The sequence below is a fragment of the Ambystoma mexicanum genome, chromosome 3p (assembly GCF_040938575.1).
Source record: "Ambystoma mexicanum isolate Mex_15411 chromosome 3p, UKY_AmexF1_1, whole genome shotgun sequence".
NCBI lineage: Eukaryota > Metazoa > Chordata > Amphibia > Caudata > Ambystomatidae > Ambystoma > Ambystoma mexicanum.
In genome coordinates, this window is record NC_090925.1 from 1,206,147,526 (window position 1) to 1,206,169,243 (window position 21,718).

At 45.9% G+C, this 21,718-nt stretch overlaps 1 protein-coding gene across 1 annotated transcript in view; it reads right to left on the reverse strand.

The window, feature by feature from the left end:
• Window positions 1–21,718, reverse strand: part of COL23A1 (collagen type XXIII alpha 1 chain) — a 395,547-nt gene that overhangs the window by 147,465 nt on the left and 226,364 nt on the right. Inside the window, exons 7-9 of the mRNA XM_069652640.1 lie at window positions 15,632–15,667; window positions 3,074–3,100; window positions 942–968 (exon numbers count right to left, since the gene is read on the reverse strand). Of these exons, the coding sequence (XP_069508741.1) occupies window positions 942–968; window positions 3,074–3,100; window positions 15,632–15,664 (87 nt within the window). The 5' untranslated portion in view covers window positions 15,665–15,667. The remainder of the gene's footprint in view (window positions 1–941; window positions 969–3,073; window positions 3,101–15,631; window positions 15,668–21,718) is intronic.

Below are 21,718 nucleotides of genomic sequence, written 5' to 3' on the forward strand. Positions count from 1 at the left end.
ATGATTTTAATTTGTATTCATGTTAATAAAATCATTAAAATATGTGACTTTTTCTTTGTATGCGCTTGGAGAGATTTGTATAAGTATTATTATGCAATTGAATGGTTGGGTTTTCCTGGTTTAGAGTATGCCACCGATTTATTGTCCTATATACAGTAATGGTGCAGACATAGGTGTTTCTTTGTTTTTTGAGGCATATGAGGGCGTGGCATCCTACTCTATGTTCTTGATATAGTACTATACACCCCATTTGGAGTAGGTGTCCTTTCTTTGGATAAAATTGGGGGTGACCCTTGAGATATTCTTTCATCTCCGCACTGGACTGTACTTGCAGAAATCATAAGGGCTAAAACTTGACAAGGCTTTTACTTGGCACAACAATCTAGGGAACGCTTTACGCCGAATAGTCAAATGCCACTGCCAAAATAACCTGTGCCAATAATTGCTAATAATGGTCTCTGAATGTCTTTATGTGCATGGTTCCTGCTCACAGTCATTGTGGACCTCATGGAAACCGGAGCGGATTGTACTATTCGGGACACCACCATGCCGCGCGGTCGCAATAAGGACCAGGGCGGGTACACACGAGTTCAAGTAGAATTTTGTGATTGGCCTGCTTCTTTCCACCCAGTAGATGGGTGGACGTCCATGTGAAAGCAGGAAGTCAACCCAAGAAATTGCTCCAGCAACTTCATGCCAAGGTATACATTAAAGGCAGAGCTCTCCACAAAGTGCCAAACAAATGCCAGATGATGCTGTGCACGCAAGCGGGTGAAAGGATGCCAAGTTCGCCATGCGGGAGCACTTTGCACCCCAGTACATATTTAGGCGAAGCTCTGTTTTTAGCAAATAAACAAGTATCAAATGTCCCTTCAGCAGCAATTCTATTTTATGGAAGACAGACAATGGAAAAAAACAACAACATAAACTTCAAAGCTTACCGTCTTTCCTAAATTACCAGGCTCGCCCTTAAAAAAAGAAAGTGGACACATGAGACACAGCGGAGAACCACAAGGCCTTTCCCAAGAAACGGCTTATTAAAAAGAGCAGAAGACGTAACATCGCGGCAATAAACACAATATTTTCATACTGAGACAGACACAAAAGTCACACCACTGCAAAGAGAGGTCAACATGTATAGGAAGGCCATACTCGCTCGCCAAAACAAGACTAATCAACAAACACACAACATCATACAATTAAGGACTGATTATCTTGGGTCCTTTTAGCTAGCACTTATTACAGAAACTAAAGGTTACATGCAAGGAAGGGCTTCACCATGGCCTCAAGGTTACGTGCAAGGTAGGGCTAAACCACAGCGTCAAGGTTACATGCAAGGAAGGGCTAAACTTCGGTATCAAGGTTACATGCAATGAAGGGCTAAACCACGGCATCAAGGTTACATGCAAGGAAGGGCTGAACTACGGCCTCAAAGTTACATGCAATGAAGGGCTAAACCACGGCCTCAAGGTTACGTGCAAGGAAGGGCTAAACCACAGTGTCATGGTTACATGCAAGGAAGGGCTAAACTTCGGTATCAAGGTTACATGCAATGAAGGGCTAAACCACGGCCTCAAGGTTACCTGAAAGGAACTGCTAAACCACAACCTCAAGGTTACATGCAAGGAAGGGCTAAACCAAAGCCTCAAGGTTACATGCAAAGAAGGGCTAAACCACAGCGTCAAGGTTACATGCAAGGAAGGGCTAAACTTCGGTATCAAGGTTACATGCAATGAAGGGCTAAACCACGGCCTCAAGGTTACGTGCAAGGAAGGGCTAAACCACAGTGTCATGGTTACATGCAAGGAAGGGCTAAACTTCGGTATCAAGGTTACATGCAATGAAGGGCTAAACCACGGCCTCAAGGTTACCTGAAAGGAACTGCTAAACCACGACCTCAAGGTTACATGCAAGGAAGGGCTAAACCATGGAATCAAGGTTACATGCAAGGAAGGGCTAAACTTCGGTATCAAGGTTACATGCAATGAAGGGCTAAACCACGGCATCAAGGTTACATGCAAGGAAGGGCTGACCTACGGCCTCAAGGTTACATGCAAGGAAGGGCTAAACCAAAGCCTCAAGGTTACATGCAAGGAAGGGCTAAACCAAAGCCTCAAGGTTACATGCAAAGAAGGGCTAAACCACGGCGTCAAGGTTACATGCAAGGAAGGGGTAAACTTCGGTATCAAGGTTACATGCAATGAAGGGCTAAACCACGGCCTCAAGGTTACCTGAAAGGAACGGCTAAACCACGACCTCAAGGTTACATGCAAGGAAAGGCTAAACCATGGCATCAAGGTTACATGGAAGGAAGGGCTAAACTTCGGTATCAAGGTTACATGCAATGAAGGACTAAACCATGGCCTCAAGGTTACCTGAAAGGAAAGGCTAAACCACGACCTCAAGGTTACATGCAAGGAAGGGCTAAACCATGGCATCAAGGTTACATGCAAGGAAGGGCTAAACTTCGGTATCAAGGTTACATGCAATGAAGGGCTAAACCACGGCCTCAAGGTTACCTGAAAGGAACGGCTAAACCACGACCTCAAGGTTACATGCAAGGAAGGGCTAAACCACGGAATCAAGGTTACATGCAAGGAAGGGCTGAACCACGGCCTCGAGGTTACATGCAAGGAAGGACTAAACCAAAGCCTCAAGGTTACATGCAAAGAAGGGCTAAACCACGACTTCAAGGTTACATGCAAGGAAGGGCTAAACCACGGGCTCAAGGTTACCTGCAAGGAAGGGCTAAACCACGACCTCAAGGTTACATACAAGGAAGGGCTAAACCACGGCATCAAGGTTGCATGCAAGGAAGGGCTAAACCATGGCATCGAGGATGCATGCAAGGAAGGGCTAAACCACGGCATCAAGGTTACATGCAAAGAACAGCTAAACCACAGCATCAAGGTTACATGCAAGGACGTGCTAAACCACGGCCTCAAGGTTACCTGCAAGGAAGGGCTAAACCACGGCATCGAGGTTGCATGCAAGGAAGCGCTGAACCACGGCATCTTCAGAGCATATAGAATTACTTGGAGAACGACATCAAAGGAGGAGAGCCGGGACCTACCTTTAGACCTGGGGGTCCCCTCGGGCCCTGTGGGAAAGAAACAGTTATTAGACCAGGGGACAGCAGGATGGACAGCCTGGGACAGTCACAAGAGAAAAGTAGCAGGAAGTCCAAGGCAAGGGGCTGTGGTGTGCAAGAGATGGAGGGAACGGCACAGTGAGACGCGGCTCGATTCCTTCACTTATGGTGGGAACCTGTTCTTGTGCTGTGTGCACTTGGCCATTAGGTACAAAGCAACACAGCACACAACAGCAGAGTATTTCTCAAGAAACGGATTACCCCTGGACCCCAGGATGTCTACCATGGCAGGCACTCCTAAGTGGTGTGCTACGGAGAGCAGATAATATTTTTCCAGGAATGGCTTTGCTGCTGGCTGACACCGGGTCACAGTACTGGCACCAAACCAACTTCAAGGCGCTCCAATGTTAACAGACAACAAGAAGCAGCTTTATTTGGTAATATCAATGCTAGCAATAAAGACAATATACAATTACTCGATCAATACCACATACACAATAATGTAGACATTAAAACACAAAGCAATCAACAACTTGCTCTACCAGGAAACTGGATATGTGGCGGCTTCCAAAAGGGAAATGGGGAAAGGGCTCCACATTTTGGAGCACCCCTGCAAAACGAGTAATCTGTTGAACCTCTAGAATTCAGGCAGAATGCAGGAATGGTTGATGCTATGGGTGCAGTAACCAAAGGGTATTTACAGAGTTCTGTTGAAACGTCCCGCACTGGGTACCGCATTCGCTCTTGGTGAGTTCTTGGCCCTCCCTCACGCGAACATCTGGTGAAAGCACACAGGACACATTGCCAGAACTACCCAACATTAAAACAAACCCTCAACAACGATCAACAAAGCCATTTAAGAAGCATTGGCAGAAATCCATTGCATTTATTTTTCCCACTGATCTTGCAGAGGGAGAATACCAGAGACCCTTCTGCATTATAGAGACGCCATCTTGATTAACTGGCTGCCATATTATTATGACAAGGCAACAGTACACTGCCACCACTGTTGCATGCTGGTTTTGCCTGGGAGGAAGCCAGGGAACCGGTAGATGATTGGCTACTTGTCTAGTACTACCGCTAATGCTGCTAAGCTTTCTGAATGTTGAGTTATTTTAAGGGATTTAGAAATAAAGAAGCAAAGCTTGATTGAGTTAGCATCTCAGCCGCTCATTCCAAGATGGACGCATTACTTCCCAATGTATGATTGAAGCCAGGTGGGCTCTAAGCCTGTGTTTACAAATTATATAGTTTAAAGGCGGAATAGCAGCAGACCAGGTCTAAATGTTAAAAGTAATGGAATTCGTTTATGTTTTATTAATCACATCAGAGGGAGCCCAACACGGAGCACTCAGTGGTGCAGATGGAAAGTTAGTTTGACCGATTCTAATTCATGCGCTGCCTTGCCCGATGGAGCGCAGATTTTTTGTGTATTTTAAGCATTATATTTTGCGTTCCGAGGGCAACATTTACTTTATTAGGAACGCCCGGGGCACTGCCTAATTCCCTCTCCCTTCCCCCTCCCCGAGATGCCAACAGCACAACAAATCAAAAAAATATGGCTGCCTTGGAAATAAAACTTGGTGCTCTGATCAGTGCCCCTCTTCCATTTCCATGGCCAGTAGAAGGACTTGGCAGAGGATGCTGGAGTAGGAGGTGAGTGAAACGCTGTAGATGGGTAGATGGTGTAGTGGGGTGGAAAAAGTGGGGAATAAGGTGACTGGGTGTTCAGGGACCGGTCAACAGAGAGAAGGGGTGGGAATTGAATCACAGGCTTGGATCTGTACATACAGTGGGGAATAAGGAGACTGGGTGTTCGGAGACCAGGCTAACCGTGAGAAGGGGTGGGAATTGAATCACAGGCTTGGATCTGTAGATACAGTGGGGAATAAGGTGACTGGGTGTTGAGGGACCAGGCTAACAGTGAGAAGGGGTGGGAATGGAATCATGGGCTTGGATCTGTAGATACAGTGGGGAATAAGGTGACTGGGTGTTGAGGGACCAGGCTAACAGTGAGAAGGGGTGGGAATGGAATCACGGGCTTGGATCTGTAGATACAGTGGGGAATAAGGAGACTGGGTGTTCAGGGACCAGGCCAACAGAGAGAAGGGGCGGGAATTGAATCACAGGCTTGGATCTGTAGATACAGTGGGGAATAAGGAGATGGGGCGTTCAGGGATCAGGCCAACAGAGAGAAGGGGTGGGAATTGAGTCACAGGCTTAGATCTGTACATAAAGCATGCATTCATTTGCAGCTGATTGACCAGTGAAGATTCTCTGGGCGCTAATTGGGAACGCTCTGATGCTGCACTGACTACAGACACGCCCACCTACAATGCTTCGACTCACTCACATTCTCCATCCAACCAGCTCGTCGGTTTCACTTCTCTGGCTGGAAAGCTACATCAGGCGCATGGGATTAGATTGCACAGCAGGCAAAAGATCTCACAGAGTGTAGAGCTTTCAAGCACAACATTTTCTGTGCTATCAAGTTGAAGACGGTGGCATTGAGAGTTACCCCAGGGTGCCATATTGCTGCCATCTTGCAGATCTTTCCAGGTAGGCCTAGATCCATGCCAGGGACGGCCGTCTCAAGATGGCAGCCTTTCCCAGCACTCGAGGATCCCTAAGCTCTGGGGCAGTTTACCACTTCTACCTCTGTCGAATGAAAACCAACTTCCAAAACTTCTAAAAACCTAATTTCACAAGCATTAAGGATCTGTTATCACCAGTGAATGGTGTGAGTGAATGGTGTGAGTGAATGGTGTGCGACATTGGATTGCTCTCTTTCTCAATTCAGCTGTTACCCTTAAAAACATCACCTAGAAACCACATCGTACAGTCGAAGAGCACTATACAAGAACACAAAACTAATAGCAACATACTGGATGAGCCCTTGCCATCTCACACTCATATGGGTGGTAAACACCAATAGCAGGACAGCCTTTTCCCTGGAATTCAGCATTCTACTGGTCCTGACTCGTGTTAGTCCACCTTTGATTTCTCTGCAGGTGGTTCGGCACAGCTGGACGTAGGCAGACAACAGTAAATAACATCTTATCATGAAGGCAAAAAGTCTTACTCCTCTCCCGCTCTTTCCCCAGATTCCACCTCTTCCCCTCTACGCCCACCCTACTCTTTCAAATTCTCCCTTTCTTTATCCCTCCTCTCCTCCATCCATTTTCGTCACGGCCTCCTCCTTTCAGTTCCCCTTTGCCATTCTCCTTTCTCTGTGTGGTTAATGGGCTTTCATGCAGCGTGATGATGCTTTACTCAGAAACAATAGGTGAGCTGGGCCTTCCAGCCCTCCCACTGTTTCTGAGTCAAGAGTCATCAACAGCAGACAGGTCTTTCAGTCAAAGAGGAGCCCATGGTTTTTAACCACACATCTTCTTGAATGAAAGGGTTGCCTGCTGTGTCTGACAGCTGCGCCGCATGGGTGTCACACTTTTGGTGCATCCAGCCCCTTCTTTTGTAGGCTGGGGGCACCAAAGGTAATGATGCCAGTGCGCCCCAGCTCCCCTGCTTATACCAGTCCACCCCCGAACTCTCCTCCTTGGGAGAGGTGGAGCTCTTTTTAGGGGCATGGCCTAAGTACCCACCTACTTAGGCCACGCCCCCTAATGAGAGCCTCCCCTCAATTTAGTATCCCAATTAAAGCACTGCTTATATCCAATACATACTGGGATTTGTAAAACTTTGTAAAACTGTTTCAGCTGGTAATTCCGCTTCTGGATACAGCAAGGGCAAACTGATCCAAAAGCTACACACAATGCAGCACCATTTGAGACTATTCCCATTTATTACAGGTGGCAACCAACCAGGGCCGGCCTTAGAGGCTGCAATGCCCCAGGCAGCAAAACAAAAATGTGGCATTTCAATAGGGTGCCCTGTGAGCAATGTGACCATCCGCACAATGGGTGTGCGCTCAGCTGGGCTTTTTAGAAATTTTAAGTGAAATTGAATGATGGTAGATCAACCTCTGGAAAATGTGTGGGGCTAATCTGCACAGATTTTCCTATTCTTACTGCACAACATACACATAGACCTGTGTACTCTGGATGGCCACAGCCTACAGGTGCAGTCCTCCCGGTCATATGTAGTTGGGATCTGACAGGTGGAGTACATGATGCATCTCAGAAGGGGGAGGGCCAACACCTTCCTCCTACCATGGCCAGCCTAAGTAACTATCAAAGGCTCCATGGATCCACTCTGTCCGTTTGTTTACCGTCTGTAGATGGTGGCAGCAATTAATATAATTAACATACTAATATGGCCCCACATGGGGCAGCCAGGCCCCATGTGGGGCCTGGCTGCAGAGGTTTAACAAAGGAGACAGGGAACCCCAATAACCTTTGATATGCACTGTGTCAAACTGAAGCCAGGTCCCCCCTCTCAATATCAAGGGCAGTGACCTGTGACCTGTCATGTCTGGGACTATGTGTTTACAGTAGGCAACCCCTGCAGTAGGACCCCATTCAGAAGATACGAAAATGTGGTTTGCAAGAGACAGAAAGTCTGTTCTCTGCACAGCTTCAAGGGAGACCTGACGCTTTAAGTAGGAACCACTGAGTGCCCCATTAACTAGAGAGACCCTTTGATCGACAACAGACAGGAAGATGGGTGGGACTTAGTAGTACATGTTTTTACCCCTTTACCTTTTCTGTTGCAAAGCACTCTAATTATGACCATGTGCATGCAGGAGACTGTTGGTGTGGACACAAACTTAGCCTACACCAATCACTGTGGCCCCTTTGGGCAGATCATATGAAGAATTTCCAAAGAGTAACAAGATGAACTAATTTAGACCCTGGCTTAAGGTACAGTCTGCCTTACAGCTTCCACCAGTGAAGGAAGGCCATGATTTCCAAAGAGGGAAGCAAGAACCCTCCCCTTGACATCTCCCAGGGAACAGAGGGAGATACTGAATCCAGAGGACTCTCCAGAAGCTCCAGAACTGGTACCCAGACAGCACACATCATGTCCTGCTAGGCTCTGCAGCAAGCTTCCTAGTGGGAAGTGCCAGAGAGTCTCTGAACCAAACCAAGGACATGGCCATTGCTGCCAACTCTCTCCTCAGCTTTGGGCCCTCCGCCTTAAAGGATAACACAAACCCAGTGAAGAAGCTAGGACGTGTGCATCGACAAGCATCAACCAGCGTCTGCCTTAAGGGCCATTTTTGAGCCAGTCGAGCCCCTCGAGCTGCATCCAACTGCATTGCTGACTGTTGTCACGCCGCAGTCGCTATCGCCATCTGAGACACCTCGACCAGTGCTTCAGACCCGCCATCCAGCACTGAGACAATGATTTGTGACCACGAGCCGCTGTGTGGGCCAGCCAGCAGCTGTCTGTCCAGCCTCGCTCACCGCACTGCCTGCCGCCTGATACCCGCAGCTGACACCCATCTTGAACTCTGTTGCAGAAGCTGCAAAGCACCCTGACTCTACACTTTTGAGCACCAAAACTTCTACAAGCGCAAGGTACATTGTGATTATGTCCCCCTCCTCCTTCTCCAAAGTTCCCTAGTTTGTTTGTTTTGTTTGTTTATTTATTTGGTAATGCACACCAAACCCTTAGGTAGCTGGGCACAACAGGACAAGTAGACTTAAAGCTTAGTTACAGAATAGGTAGGGTACATAAATACAGGAAATAAACAGTTACTGCCACTTCAGAAACTGGGGGTCACATATTACGTATTACATGTTACAGTCGAGTAGTGCATTGGGTAACAAATACATTGTGAAAGGTAGGGCCTAACAGGTATCAGGTAACAGGTACAGGATGGGGGTGCAGTTAGGAATCATTTGTTCATATCCAGGTAAGCGCGTTCCGTCTAAATTTGAAGTAAGGTTGTTCCATTGTGCGATCTAAAGGGAGTGCGTTCCAGGATTGCGCTGCTTTGACCGGGAAACTGGAGCCACCATCTGTTGTACGTTTAAATCTGGGGATCTCTAGAGTGTGGGCATTGGCGGATCTCATAGGGCGTGTAGTGAGTCTCTTAATTATTCTTTCTGAGAGATATGGTGGTGCTGAGTTGTTGAGACATTTAGGCGTGAGTGAGAGTGTTTTAAGGAGGATCCTGTTGTTTATTTTTCACCAGTGGACATCTCTTCTAAATTTGGAAATGTGCTCTCTGTTGGGAATATTTAGGACTGCTTTTAGGGCATTATTTTGCAGTCTTTGCATTTTGTCAATGATGTATTTATTAGCTCCAGAGTACAAGATATTGCAATAATCCAATCTGGATATTATAAGTGCATTGGCCAAGGTAATGCAACTAGTTTCAGAGAGAAATGATCTGCAGGCTTGGATAATTTTGCAGGTGTAGGCTGTTGTGGATGCTAATGAGTTAACTTGTTTCTTAAGGGTAAGTGTGGAGTCAAGGTAGAAGCCTAGAGTTTTAACTACAGGCATCACCTTGATAACGTTATTGTCAATGTTGAAGGAGGCATAGCTAGGGTTACGTTTTTTGAGGTTTGTCTCTGAACCTAGGATCAGTAACTCTGTTTTGTCGTCATTCAAGCAGAGGCTGTGGGATGCCATCCATGCCTGAATGAGGAGGTATATCTTATTTACTAAGACCGTGCCCTCAAGAAAGTTGCCCATGGTAGGTGAGACACATCATCCCTGAGGTACGCCGCAGGAGGTTTGTATGGGAGCAGCAGAAGCTGATGGGGAGAAGACTCTCATTGTACGGTTGGCTTGGAAGGACTGAACCCAGGTTATGGCATCACTTGAGAAATGGGCAGCCGACCTGAGGTGGTTGCATAAGACTGTGCGATCCACCAGGTCGAAGGCTGCAGATAGGTAAAGGAAGAGTAGCATAGCTGTTCTCCCATTGTCCTTCAACTCCTCAATTTGGGTCTTAAGGTCTATGAAGGGTGTTTCCGTGCCATAAAGAGGGCGGAAGCCAGATTGCCGTGATCCTAATAGGTGATTAACTTCCAGGTAGTCCTGAATTTGAAGGTTAGCTACTCTATCGATAATTTTAAGTAAGAAGGGGACTGTGGTGATGGGTCTATAGTTTGTTGGGATGGAGGCATCTAATGTTTGTTTTTTAAGCAGTGGGAGGACCCAAGATTCTTTCAGGTTATTGGGCACTGAGTTAGTCTTGAAGGAGGCATTGCTAAGCTTAGAGAGATAAAAGGGGCTAGATCTCTAGCTGCATCCTTTATAATTTGGGCCGGGCAGTTGTCTCCCTTGCAGTTTGAGGGTTTTAGGGAGAGTATGATTTTCTCTGTCTCGCGGATAGACATTTTCTTAAAGCTGACGGGTAGGATAGCACTGTCCAGTGTGACTTGGGGGGGGTTACTGCTCAGATGGGAGCAGTGAAGCCTTCTTATTGGCTATTTTAAGTTGGAGGGATGCACTTTTGTTCGACAGAGCATTTTGTAAGTCAGTACACCAAGGCTTATCTTTACAGATGTTGTCAGCCGGAGGTATCGGTGATTCGATTTCCCGTAGGATATTGAATAGTTCCTTTGTGTCAGACTTGGCCTTTGAAATTCTATCGTTAAATGTATTCTTTTTTGTGCTAATTATTTCTTTTTGTAAAGTTTGTAATGGTTAGTTAGCTTAGCTTTATTCTCATCAGTGGTAGAGTGATGCCAAGTGGAATGGAGCTTTCTTTTTTGGAGTCTTAATTCTTTGAGTTGGGGCATGAACCAGGTATTAAGAAGGGAATTCTGTCTACCTTTACGAAATTTGACAGGTGCAATAATGTCCAGTGCCTTAGTCATAGCACTGTTGAAGACCTCCACTGGTAGGTTAGGATCTGTGTTGCTGGCAAGCTTGTTAATGGAAGGAAGGAGATGTGGGAGTAATTCTTCCGCTGTGATATCCTTTTTGCTTCTAGTAGGGAGTGGAGGTGCCATAACAATAGTTTTAGGGCTAAGGAGGTCTAGTTGGCAGAGAAGGTAATTAGATGGTGGTTAGTCCAGGATTGCGGGGCAATGTTAGTAATGGCAATATTACAGTTCAGGTCGGCCACCCAATCGAGAGTCCTTCCTTTGATATAGGTAGGGATAAGGGCTTTTTGTATGAGCCCATGATCCTTCAGTAGAGCTGCTACTGATTGGGCATGTTTATTATCAGTGTCATTAAAGCCAAGATTGAAGTCCCCCAACAACAGGATTTGTGCATGGTCTTTAGTGTTGTTGGCTCGGAGGCTGGTTAAGTCTTTCTCGAAGGACCCCAGTGGTCCTGAAGGTCTGTTTACCAGATGGATAGTTAATGTGCGGTTATTAGATAGAGGAAGTTTAGCTGTAAGTATCTCACATGATTGGTAAGATGGAGGGGTGGCAAGTCTAATAGGTAAATTAGTTTTAGATATTATGGCTAGGCCGCCGCCTATGGCATTAGGTCTATCAGCTCTGAGTATCTGGTAGCTATCTGGTACGGATACCATAAGGGCAGGTCCTGCTGCCTCGTGAAGCCAGGTCTCAGTTATGGCAAACAGGTCCAAGTTTTCATTAGTTCGGGTGTCAGCAATTTCAACGTTGTGAGCCACCAGTGATCTGGTATTGATAAGTGATCGAGATAGAGATAGGGTGCTTTTAGGTTTGGTGGTGAGGGGGTGTTTAGTTGTGGGTATCTTAATCCTCGTGGGAGTTTTCAGAGTAGTGGAAACATGTGCAGAAGTCAGATTATTCTGCTTGTTCTGCTGTGCTCACATAGACGAGAGTTCAAGGGCTTGGGCAGCATTATAGATGGGAAGGCTATTTGTACTGTTTATTTTAGGTTCATAAAGACGGGGCAGTCTTGATCTAAGTCTCATATTTCTGCCCTTAGGTGGGCATGTTGCGAGCGAAGCAAAGGTCATTATAGTGAGGAGGCCGAGTAGAAGTTGGATTAGCGAGTTCCTCTGGGTTTTACTCATGTTCATGGAGTTGGCTAGGTCAAGTTATCATGAGGTAGGCTACTTTAATAGTCACAGAGAGGGCTATTTCCAGTTATTGCAAGATAGGCTAATTTCACTTTCACAGAGTAGGCTAATTTCACTTTCCACAGAGTAGGCTAATTACTCTTTCACAAAGTAGGCTCATTTCACTTTCACAGAGTAGGCTAATTTCACTTTCCACAGAGTAGGCTAATTTCACTTTCACAGAGTAGACTAATTTCACTTTCCACAGAATAGGCTAGTTTCACTTTTACAGAATGCTAATATCACTTTTCACAGAGTAGGCTAATTTCACTTTCACAGAGTAGGCTAATTTCACTTTTCACAGAGTAGGCTAATTTCACTTTCACAGAGTAGACTAATTTCACTTTCCACAGAATAGGCTAGTTTCACATTTGCAGACTGCTTATATCACTTTTCACAGAGTAGGCTAATTTCACTTTCACAGAGTAGGCTAATTTCACTTTTCACAGAGTAGGCTAGTTTCACTTTCACAGAGTAGGCTAATTTCACTTTTACAGAATAGGCTAATATCACTTTTTACAGAGTAGGCTAGTTTCACTTTCACAGAGTAGGCTAATTTCACTTTTACAGAATAGGCTAATATCACTTTTCACAGAGTAGGCTAGTTTCACTTTCACAGAATGGGCTAATTTCAAATTGTCATATGGACCAATCGTCTGGAGTTGCAGTGATAGAGAACATGCATAACCAGGAATCGAGGAGCATTATCATAACGACATGATATCATTTGTGACATAGTGACATCTTACGACCCGTTGCTCCCTTTATGTTGAAACCCAGTATCCCTGAACTATTGCAATTAATGACTTTACCAGCTACCCTCCCGTCTGTGTCCAGAGTGCATCCCTTTTCTTTCTTGAAACTCTCTGTCCTCTGCATTTCTATACAGGGTGGGTTGTATTTTATAGTGTGCTAGAACTGTTGTGATAATAAAGTAGATATTTGTATACAACCTTGACTGGACAGTCCCTTTTTATCATTGAGTAAAAATTGTATTTTCACTGTGTTGCAACTAACCAACGATCCACGACCATGCAAAAATAAGCCTGCCGTTCTGTCCACGTTCCCAAAATTGGACAAGGAAGTCTATAATTATTATTATTATTATAATTTGCTTGTGTTTCCAATCTGTTCAGATCCCGTCTGTTGTGCTAGAGGTTTGGGGCTGATTGATGGTTTAGAAACCGATATTCATCACTAGACCACTGGTGCCCCAGAAGTTGATCTGTCACATGACCGCTGCACTTTCTCCCACCACGCCAGCTAGGGGGAGACCTTCTAAGACTCCCCCAAGCTGGCATGGTGGGGGGCTAATGGCGCCCCGGGGGGTCTCCGGTTGGGCCTGCCCTAAGGCTGGCCCTGCCATCAGCCAGCTCTAACCTGAACTAAAAGTGAGCCATGCCCCCAGATAAGCAGAGACATTTTTATGGGAGGGCAAAAGGGGCACTTGCCCAGGGCCCCCACCTTGGAGGGGGCCCCCACAAGGCTGCCTAATCTAAAGTAAGATTCCATTGTTCACCAGATTTAAATAGCACACGCCAGGAAGTTTTATGGCATGCTGCTGAGGCGCTAAACCTATTGCCTGTCTGTTTTGACCACTACATTCTGCCTTGGTCAATTAATCATGTAATGCTTTATGTGTTCACTGTGGAATACATAGTTTGTGTGTTCCATACGGCACAACTTCTGTAGCATTCTTTCCTTCCTTTGGGAATTATGTTGATCATGTGCAATAGCCAAAGTTGAAATCCATATATCTAAATTGAGTGCCACAATGGTTCAGAAGTTAGCTCAGTGTGTTAAGCACTCATTGCAGAGATATGTGTTCATATGAAAGATTAGAAGAGCACTTTCCGCCAAGGCTGGCAGAACCTTTCCTATGTCTGATGTTTATAAACCTACCTGCATATGTACTTGGTTTTGCAGCATAAGAGGTGCTAGAATCAGCAATGTTCGTGCAGCAGATAGGGTTTGCTATAAAAATTAACATGGCCTTCTTATGGTGAAGGTCTAGACATTGGCTTGTTCAGATGGGGAGTTCTAAAACCTATGCAATCCCCTCCAAAGATGAGCATAAACTGTTAATCCAAGAGGTGAATAAGTATCCAAATTCAAGACTGTGGGCCAAAGTGTTCATGCTTGCATTCTGGCTTTGCTTGCAGATGATGCAATGATCCTGGTCAAATCATATAATGTCTCTTGGATTACTTTGCTGTCTTCTTTGAGGTTTGCCTTCTTTCATGCTTTCAGCATCGTTTAGCTCATTACTTGATATTTCTTCTTATGTAGGCCTTTTGAGTGCAAGGGGTGGTAGACAGAAGGGAGCGGACCAGATGTTGTAGGCCTTGGGCAAGTATATTTTAAGGTGTGCTTGTTTGACACAAAAAACGTTTTGCTTTTTGTATAAAAGTCAAGGTTTTTTTTGCACGTTTATGAATGACAATTTCACAAGCCATTGTTTTGGAAGTGTCTAAAACTTAAAAGTACAAAAGACATACCTAGATTAAATCTGTTAAATCGCATCGATTGGTATGCTGGTACTTCTATACATCCCCTGATGATGCAGAGAATGAAGCTAGAATCATTCCCATTTTGCGTAACACCCTTCTGTAATATTTTAGTTTAAAAAATTGTCAGGTTTGGAAATGTGATTGATTTCTGTACTTTGCATGTCAGTTTTATAAAATGAGATTGTTTTAGCACGTGGTAAGAGCTGGAAAAGAAAGTGTTCAAATGCAGAAATTGCATAGTTGGCACAAATCCCAGCTTCACCCCTTAAGCAATGTGTGATCCTGGGCATCTCATTTAATCTTGTATTGCCTAACCTCTCAGATTTGCCAGCCCTTCAGAGTGATTTCCTTCTCAGGGTATGATCTTCATAAAAGCCTCACTCATGGTTTCACTGGCTATAGGGTTGCTTCCACTATGATAGTGAGCATTGATATACTGCACACCACAGGTACTTGTTCCCTTCATCTCTAATGGCAACACTATTTGAAAACCATGTCCCACTTCTAATCTCAGTCTGTCTGGATAGAGACACCTTCCGGGTAGCTTCTAATCTGCATTCACTACCCATGCTATGCTATGCTATGCTATGTGTAGCTTTCACCTTCCTTACAATTGGTCTACTCTATCCATGTTTGGGCACTTTTGCATTCTCGGAGGCAGCTAATGCGAGTTCTCTGCCTATTCTGGGTTACATGTACCTTTTACATACAGTCCTGCATTAATACTACAGGCTGCATAACTTCCCGCATGCTACTGATAAAAAAGTATCCTGATTCTATACAAGAAGAAAAGTAACCTCTTCGTAGATTGCTAATGTGGGCCTTCAAATGCTACTTGTTTATCATTCTGATTAGAGAAAGAATGAAGAGGGTTATGGGACTTAAAGGGAGTAAACATGTTTATTTTAAATGCTGAGAGGCAGCATATCAACCTGTAGGTTTTGATCATGGCGAGGGGGTGGGTGCCACCAGATATTCTAGATCACTTAATTCCTTTGGTTTGGTGGAGGGGGAGGGCCCAAAGATGTTCATGCCCAGGGCCCCAAAAATGCTTAAGTTGGCCCTGCAGATGAGGGTGGTCCCACGCAGTTGTGGATAGCTACTCACCATCATGCCGTCTTCTCCCGGCTCTCCTTGCATACCCTGCGGAGAAAGGACATTGAGTATAGAGGCTGTGAGACAATTAAAAGAAGTTAAAACACATTTCCCAAATCTTTCCAGCTCTGAATCAGCAGGAAACACAGGCTGGGGAAGTGCGCTGTCATCACATCGCTTCCTGCGTGGATCCCAAACACACATGCGTGTGAAGGCCCCGCTTTTGAACTTGCTGTTGGGTGGGATTCAGGCCAACGCCAGAGTATACAGGATAATCTGACAATTTGGTTTAGTTTTGTCAAGCCGGCGCTGGCTGTAAATGTTTATAGATCTGTCACTTTACACAATATGTTCATTGATCCTGTGCTGGAGCGCTGTAAATTGGGATCAGTCCTGTGATTCGCTCAATTAAATTCTTCTGCTTCTGACAATCTCATATTGTTGTTTAGAAGGAAACTGACCCATTCCATATGCGAGCGATTAAGAATTTAAACGACTGCCATTTGTTACAGGACGATAAATCAGGGGCAATGCGCTCGCCTTGGAAGCAAGACAACACGAAGCAACCCCGGTTCGGTCCCCGGGTCTGCGCTTTAAAAACTCTGGGTATTAAGCGTGTTATAAATAACATCTTCATTCGAAACTCATTTTTTTTTTTTGCTGCCTAGGAGGCCCTGGTATCGTTTCCCGCTTGACGTTCTTGTGCTCGTATGAATCCACGAGGACGGCACAGAGAGGCACACCTTACGCCCAAGCTTGTGCTGAGCATGGGGCCAGCGCCTGCCTACTGACCGGCCATGTGTAGGTCACCCTGATCTGCACTGCCCCCTAGCGGCATGGAAGCTACGCGTGTAGAGCACTCTACCTTCTGAGACGCACGGCTGCCCCCAGGTGGAGAGGTTTCACATCACAGCACTACTCCCTTCCAGCAGGGCTGTCACAAGGTGTGGTGAGGCCTGGGGCAAAAAATCTGGCAAGGCCCCCTTTTGATTGTTTGCATTGGGCCAGCGGCAGCACCGCCACAAACAGAGACATGAGAAATATCCCCTTGAGTTTTTGTTTGGAGGAACCGAAATATGGTTTATTCCGACAACTGCGAATCAACTATAGCAAAGTCAGGTTTCTCTACTGAAGAAAGGTTTATGTCAGACTAACCTTTCTATCATATGCATAAATATGTATAGCGTGGCATGCCGACGTGTGTTGCAAGGTGCGAGCATTAAGGATGGTCTAGCCCCTGTATGCGTATTACAACACACATGATACAAAGTGACATGTACTGTGGAGGCTGGTGAGGGAGCCCAAATCAAACATGGGGTGCTTGAGAGGGGTTCTCACTCCCGAGAAAATGTTTGAAACATTGGGTTAAAATGGTGCATTTTACATCACTTTCTTTAAAAAATTGGGTAGAAAGCCATACAGTTTGCAATTGGTGTTGTATGGTAGCGCATGGGAAAACCAATAGTTGCAAGCCACCAACCATGCACAGGAACATTTTCAAATGCATTTCATGCCGCCTTTGCCCAATACATATGTCAGTATAAATATATGTTAATGCTGGCTGTTCCCATGCAGTGCCATGCAGGCTGCACCAATATATGCCAGTATTACCCTATAAGGACTCCCAGAATGTATATCCAAGCTGGCTGCACATCAGAGTTATTACTGGCTAGACTGGCCTACATTCAATGTGGTCCCGATCAGCCATGTAGTAACATTTAAATTTGCTGTACCCTTGATGCATGGTCCTGTGCATCAGGGCTAAAGCAAAAAAAAGCATTTGCAATGGCAACAGTTCTGGCATTCGTGTAGGCATGGCATGGGAAAGGTACTGCTGTAATGGAATTAACTGACCATCAATGGCAGCAGGTGCAAAATGGTTCGAGAACCTTCCCAACTAAAAGCAGTTCCTGGAAAATGCCTTATACTTGTGCACACGCCAAAACTGTTGGCTTTGCCAATGCTTGTTTTTAACAGGACTTTAGTAAAGGACACGCATAGTACTTTTAAATAAATTGGCTGAAGACAGACCAGGTCAAGACATTTTGATTACACCAATGGTGTGTTTACAGTGCCCATTAAGTCATTCACTCTAAGAAGACTTGAGAAAACACTGGCAGGCACATCGATTGTAAAGTTTGACAGTAAGGCTTTATTAAAGATAGCTCAACGTGATGAGGCAGTGCTTTTTTTGGGGGGGGGGGCGGGTCAGGGGCTGGGTGGGAATTGCCATAGGTATTAGCATGGCCATAGGCAATCAATGGTGGGGTAGAGGGAGGTATCCAGACAACACCTACAGGCTTTGTGCCATTTCCCCCATCAGTACTCTAATGCAATAGTTTTGACTTATAAGTGGCGCACCTAATAGCTAAAATTAAAAAGGATGTCATAGTCTACCACTTGGATGATTAATATTGAGGATGTTTATGTCTGCATTTTTGAGAGCTGCCTTCCTTGGATTAAAAAAAGCTGTGTATCAAAAAGCTCTGCCCTATAAGAAAAAAGACAAGTGTCTTGGCCTTAAAGCCAAAAGTACTTTGCAGTCTGAACTTAAATTTGTATTGTTCATGTGGGTATTTTAAGTGAGATGTATGCAGCTGTGTTAGCTAAAAAGTACAGCTACGTGGAAATGTCACACATGAGCATAGGCTGTTGCGACAAGACATGTTCAAGGCAGGCTTAATTACTAGCCCTATGGTGCCCTTGCCGTGTTTTCATTTCATCAAAACAAAACTTGCTGCTGGTTGTAGTGGATACTCACTTTTATTTTTTGTCAGAATAAACACAATCGGACTGGTCGGGCGGAAGGAGGATTTATGGCCAACATTCACTGTTCCCAAACTTCGCAGTTGGAAATGCCGTGAACGCGAGAACCTCACACAACAACCTTGATGAGGCTGAAGATGTTTCTGTGCTTCTGGCATCCGCGAGAACCCACCTAGGCGCGAGGCCCGGGGCAGTTTGCCCCTCCTGCACCCCCTTCGTGACGCCCCTGCCTTCCAGGCAATACATGTGATCGTCTGAATGCGGGACTGCAGTCTTTCCCAGGCCCATTTGGAGCTCATTCCACTCCGGGGTGCTGGCCATTAGGGCACCTCTGCTGCGACACGGGCAGAAGGTCCAATACCTCAGATGGTGCGGTGGATCACAGATACCACTCCAGAGACACAGCCATTACAACACCACGACCACCAATAGTGCCTCAGGTTTACCCTGATCCACAGCTTTGGATGGTACGCTGGCACAGGGCCACCTCCCATTACATCCCCGGACCTGGTCCTCGCTGCCTCGCGGTTCCCTTTGTCACCCTCAGAGACCACCACTCTCAGTAGACCACCGTGTGCGGTGCACATTGCAGCTAACCCTTTGTCTCTCAGCTGATCTCAGAGCCCTGCTCTGTGGCCCCTTGAACCCTGTGATGTCCCCTCCTTCCATGTATCCATCTGATAGTGGATCACCTTTGTCAAAAGGTGTTTGCTGAAGAGAGGCCAGTCTCATGTCCACTGATGTCAACCCACTCTCAAGATCACCCATCTCTTGTTGCCCCTAGCCTATCAGGACAGCGATTCATTGGCAGTATTTTGCCCAATAGTTTAACTCCCCTCTTGCAGTCTTAGCAACAAATCATACTGCATGTCCCCCGTGTTAAATAGTAAAGCCAAATACCCTGTAGACACCTTTCAATGAGACTGCTATATACTTTTCTAGAGAAGCGACGATTACAAATAGTACAGACCTCTCCGGAATGTTGGCACAGTGTGGTCTCAAGTCCATCCACCCAGAACCACCATGTACGAGAAGGAAACCACAGAGGTGCCAGCAGAAGAGAGTGACGTAGAGCGTACAAGAGAAAGACCGCATTTGATGATAAAAAGTAACTAGTCTGGCTGGGATCAGAACCTTAAACTGAACCTTCCACAGGACTGACTGCCAGCGGTGGCTCGAGAGTTAGAGAGACCCAAGACGGTCCAGCATGGCACATGGGAAAGGGCAGCCAGTCTAGCAATAAAGCAGAATGGGAGCAGAGAGCTGCAGAATTAGATCGACTAGTCACATGGCTACAGATCATGGCATTCAAGTCCAATGTGTTTTAATGCACCCCTGAGCCACGGAGTAAATCAAAACAAGACCAACACAGCATAGAGGGCGTGTGCTCCCGCAGAGAATGTGCCATCCAAACGGGCACCCATGCAATCAGAGCTGACTCAAGATACTGCTAGACCCATATCCATCGCAATACTGACAGCACATAGAGGAAGTCCTGCTAGGCGGGACAGCAATGGCTTCTCGTTCTCTAGTTAAGGCCTAGGAGAACGCAGATCTTTGCGCATCTTGGCTATAGTGTCTCCCCTCTCAAGCAGGCATCAACTTCGCAGACATGGAAGACCCAGTCCTCAAGAGGGATCCCACCCCCTCAGGGGTTTCCTTGACAAAGGTGCTACAGAAGATGTACTATTTCAAGGACTTTAAGACTTTGCAGGCCACAGAGAGGCCGAGCAGCAGACTTTGTGGCATGCATTCGTTCTGGAATACACAGACCATGAAAGGACTTCCTTCCGTCCTGTACATATCCAGGGGACAATCCCAGTTCATCTAATATACATCTAACCCGATTTTATGAATACTGGAGCATTCAATAGGGTCTGGCATGCCCTCTTGGGCGAATCAGGTCAGAGAAACAAGGAACACTCAGGGTCTATAGTGGACACTTTGACTCCCTCTGATTAAGGGCATTCATAGTCATATGGGCATCCATAAACATTTTAAAAAACTACATTTCAGTAATCAACACTGGAACAGCCATGTAGAAAAGAAGCACCAATATCAAAATCTAAAATCCTAAATAATAACAAACATCTTCCTTATGTATTTCTTCTTCGAGGCCAAGTCAGAGAATGGCTGGTTTGGAACAGCAACCTTCCATTATCCTGAAGGAGGCACTGATCAGCAAACCATTGACGAGAGGAAACCCAGCAGGACCAAGAGCCCCAGCGAGTCCTACCTCACTCAGTGAAGGCCGGCTTCTTGTGGTGAGTAGACCAATTTAGGGATCAGTACCTCCCCTTGGTGAAGACTGGCTTCCTCTGGAGACTAGACGAATTTAGGGATCTCTACCTCCATCGAATTTAGGGATCCCTCCCTCCCTCAGTGAAGACTGGCTCCCTTTCGGCGACTAGACGAATTTAGGGATCTCCACCTCCCTCGAATTTAGGGATCCCTCCCTCCCTCGGTGAAGACTGGCTTCCTTTGGCGACTAGACGAATTTAGGGATCTCCACCTCCCTCGAATTTAGGGATCCCTCCCTCCCTCCCTCGGTGAAGACTGGCTTCCTTTAGAAACTCGATGAATTTAGGGATCTCCTTCACCCATAGTGAAGACTGGCTTCCTTTGGGGACTAGACAACCTGAGGGATCCCTACCTCCCTCTTGGTGAAAACGGTCTTCGTTTGGGGACTAGAATAATGCAGGGCTCGGTACCTCCCTTGGCAAAGACTGGCATCCTTCCAAGACCAAAAGTGCTTAGTTTCACCAACAGTTCCTGCCTAAAAGGTGGCTTATGAGGTTAGAAGTTTAAAGTGGTTTGACTGTCTTTGAAGGCACTTGTCTCTTCTGCTGCCCAAACTCCACACTAACACAACCCCATTTAACATAATACGAACTCCCTCATACCTGAAGGGGAAGGTACAACTTGAGACTGGAAATCGTCCCTGGGCCTGCCCTGGTTGGCCAACATGAATGCTTTGAAGCTCAGTGCAAAAATCAACAGGTGAATGATTGTATGAAGGGCGCCTTTGCTTCCAGAGGTCTACAGCAACCATGGGCGGTTCCTTTCAAGTAGATGCGTTTTGGTTTGTCTAAGCGTTCTTCTTTAGTTCGGCAAGTGTGCCCAATTAAACCATGCCCATCCATGCATTGCTGTGATCCGGGAAGTCTGATGGCGTGCCTTAGAATTTATTCACGTGGACTGGAGACTTTTTGGAAGCAGCTGTTGCAAACTAAAATATACAAGTGCTGTCTTAATAATAATTTTACATTTATACAGTGCTCAACTGAGAGCTGCTTCTTAATTCCCACGATGTGTGGTGCTCATTTATCGACC